A 2,996-nucleotide genomic window follows, 5' to 3' on the forward strand; every position below is an offset into this window, starting at 1 on the left:
ATATGATAGGTGTTCATACTCTTTTTTTGCTTTGTTGTCTTCTGTGAAAGATATCAACATACTATATATGTTTTGATTTGATACCATCCTACTTCCATTAATCCATAATTGCAGCCAACTATTATTTTGATAAATACAATTTATGTTTATTTTTGTTTTTTTCATGGTTAGGTATGTCAACCGAGAATGTATATATTAATTGAGCAACATCATATTTACATTAAACAAAAACCTTGTGAATCTTTGAATTACGTTGTTCACTATATCTCATAATTATCTCTAATACTTTTCTATTTCTCATAGCATAAGCGAATTGACACATAACAGTGACAGTGAAATCGTCATTGATAAGTTGGCTGACATAGATGCCTCCAAAGAATCATGGAATATTCGTGTTCAAGTTGTCATGATTTGGAAACAAACATACAAAAACAAGCCAAACATGGTCAGCAGCTTGGACATGATTTTAATGGACCAGGAGGTAAGATTAAAATAATATGAAAAAACCTTATGTTTTATTTTTGTTTCATATAATAATATTCATTATCACCTACAAGGCACTAGAATACATGCAACAATCAAAAAATTCTCATAAATGCATTTCAAGCCCTCCTAGAAGAAGGAGCTGTAAGGCAAATCACTAACTTTTATATGGCCAGAAACGAAGCTGATTACATATTGGTTGCTCACAAGCATAAGATAAATTTCTACAAAACAACCACAATTCATGTATCAACTGCTTTTGTTGATAGGATCGATCCTTTTAATTTTGTGAGTTTACACGATCAGAGAACAAGAAATTTTGACACTCATGTTGCATTTGGTGAGTTTTTTTCCCTTAACAATTTTGCATTTATTATATTATACATTTTAAACCAATTTATATTATAATAATTGATTCAATTTTACTTTTTGTAGATTTTATTGATCAAGTTGTATCTATTGAACCCATAAGAGTAATTAAGGAGAATGCAAGGGAAACAAGGTTAATGAGTATTGTTGCACAGGTTCTGAGGTATTTTTCATTTTTCATTATTTTATCATGTTTAATATTTTATTCTTATAACCCAAACAATCAATTATAGTGGTAGGAAAATGCAAGTTGCTTTATGGGATGGTTTTGTATTGAAGTTGAACAGCTACATATCTGAACATCAAAATGAAAATGCTCCTGTGATCATCCTCCTACGTATAGCAAAGCTCAAGACTTGGGGTGGTAAGAATAATTATTTTTAGATGTCTATGCTCATTACATTAATATTTTATCTATAATATGAAATAATCTATTACTTCAACTGCTATTTATAGGTCAGTCACAAGTCGGTAACTGTTTATTTGGGTCAAGATTGCATATTAATGATGATATGCATCATATTTCAGAATTTAAAAAGTTATATGTATTTGATGACTATGATATAACTATTTACTGTTTTATTTTTACTTATTCTTAATCAATAATTATTATTATAGTTGATCTTCTTCATTTTTCCTTCGTATATGTAGTGTGACATCCCCACTTTCACGGCCAGAAAAGACCGGTTTTGTTTATACTTTATTTCAAAATCACAGTAACCTTTTAATAAAAGAATTATGGAATTTGTCCCAAAATAATAATATGATAAAGATTTATCAAAACCATTTCCTTAGAAATGTATTTTTATTAAAAGACTTGGGATGTCATGTTCGATACAGTACATAAGTATAAACAGTACATTATAAGCCTTACAACAGTTATTTACAACTAATGGCCTATAATCCAAAAGTCCCTCATCATCATCATAATTATGCTCTAAGTCCACTACCTGTAAAACAGAAAACTGATTGGGTCAGGCTTGGGAGCCTGGTGAGCATATAGGGTTTTCAACCCACAAATAATAATAAATTTATTAATTTCATCGATCAACAATAAATTTATTAATTTCATCAAACCAACAATAACCCCGATTACTCATTCCCGTTATCCTCACTTTACGTCCCTAAACACCTATACAAGGGACCTAGTCTAAGGATTTTATCATCGAGATGGACACTACTGCTAAGGGGGTTCCTCAACAATAAATGTCCTAAAGGCAACCATGAGGGGGATGGAGTACACCGGTGAACACATCGTTCACAACACCTACAGGTTGTGAACATGCCAACGTTCCACTGGACTGTCTAGAAGAGTCCGTGGTCGTCATTTATACTCCACCAGATGACTGGAACAACAACAACAACATCGAGGCCTCTCATCATTTTAACACACATCAACTATTTTGTCTACCCATGTTTTACCCAACATATTTGTAGATAAAATACATATACAGTTTATAACTTGTATAAAACATTGTATTCAACAATCGTCTCAAATAAACAATCAATATAATTACACATAACATGTATTTTATAGAAAATACTTCATATCTATGTGTAAGATGCAAGTGACTATACACTCACTTGATTTGATGATAATCGGACAACAATTCGTTCCTTAAAATGATCGTTTCTGATAAAACCGGGAGTTTTATTAAGAAACCGGGCTCTGCGAGAGTTGGAGCTTCAAAACCAAAAAGATAAAAAATTTCGGGTTTTTGGGCACTTCGGGACGTATTTCGGGCTTTAAAAATGATATCAGGGCTTCGGGGGAAGTCAAAATAGTCAAAATATAAGTTTAGGGATGAAAAATGTCAAATTTCTAAAAGTAGTCGGAAAGGCTCGCAGCCCCCCTTTATATAGGGTGCGAGGCTGAGAGCTTTTGGCTAAGGAGCTTCCACATAGTACCTGCGAGGTTCGGACACGGAGGGAAGAGGTGACAGCGAAGGGACGAGGCGCGTGGCAACAGCGAGGCGAGACACTGAGGCTCGTTACGAGGCTCGGACGTGGCCGTGCGAGACTCGAACACGCGGCGGCTACGAGGCGTCTTCGGATTGGCCGAGACTTCGGTCCGAGAGAATAGCGACATGCGTCGGATCCGGATTCGGCCACATCTTCGGTGACGCGACAGCTTCGTGCGAGGT

At 34.7% G+C, this 2,996-nt stretch overlaps 1 protein-coding gene across 1 annotated transcript; it reads left to right on the plus strand.

The window, feature by feature from the left end:
* Positions 1-651: 651 nt before the first annotated feature.
* On the plus strand, positions 652-1,451 carry LOC145046749 (uncharacterized). Its single transcript, XM_078995020.1, has 4 exons — positions 652-823; positions 919-1,015; positions 1,086-1,216; positions 1,309-1,451. Exons 1-4 carry the CDS (start codon positions 652-654, stop codon positions 1,449-1,451), a joined length of 543 nt encoding a protein of 180 aa, XP_078851146.1.
* The last annotated feature ends 1,545 nt before the right edge of the window (positions 1,452-2,996 follow it).

Source organism: Lactuca saligna, chromosome 5 (genome assembly GCF_052625555.1).
Source record: "Lactuca saligna cultivar CGN05327 chromosome 5, ASM5262555v1, whole genome shotgun sequence".
Taxonomy (NCBI): Eukaryota; Viridiplantae; Streptophyta; class Magnoliopsida; order Asterales; family Asteraceae; genus Lactuca; species Lactuca saligna.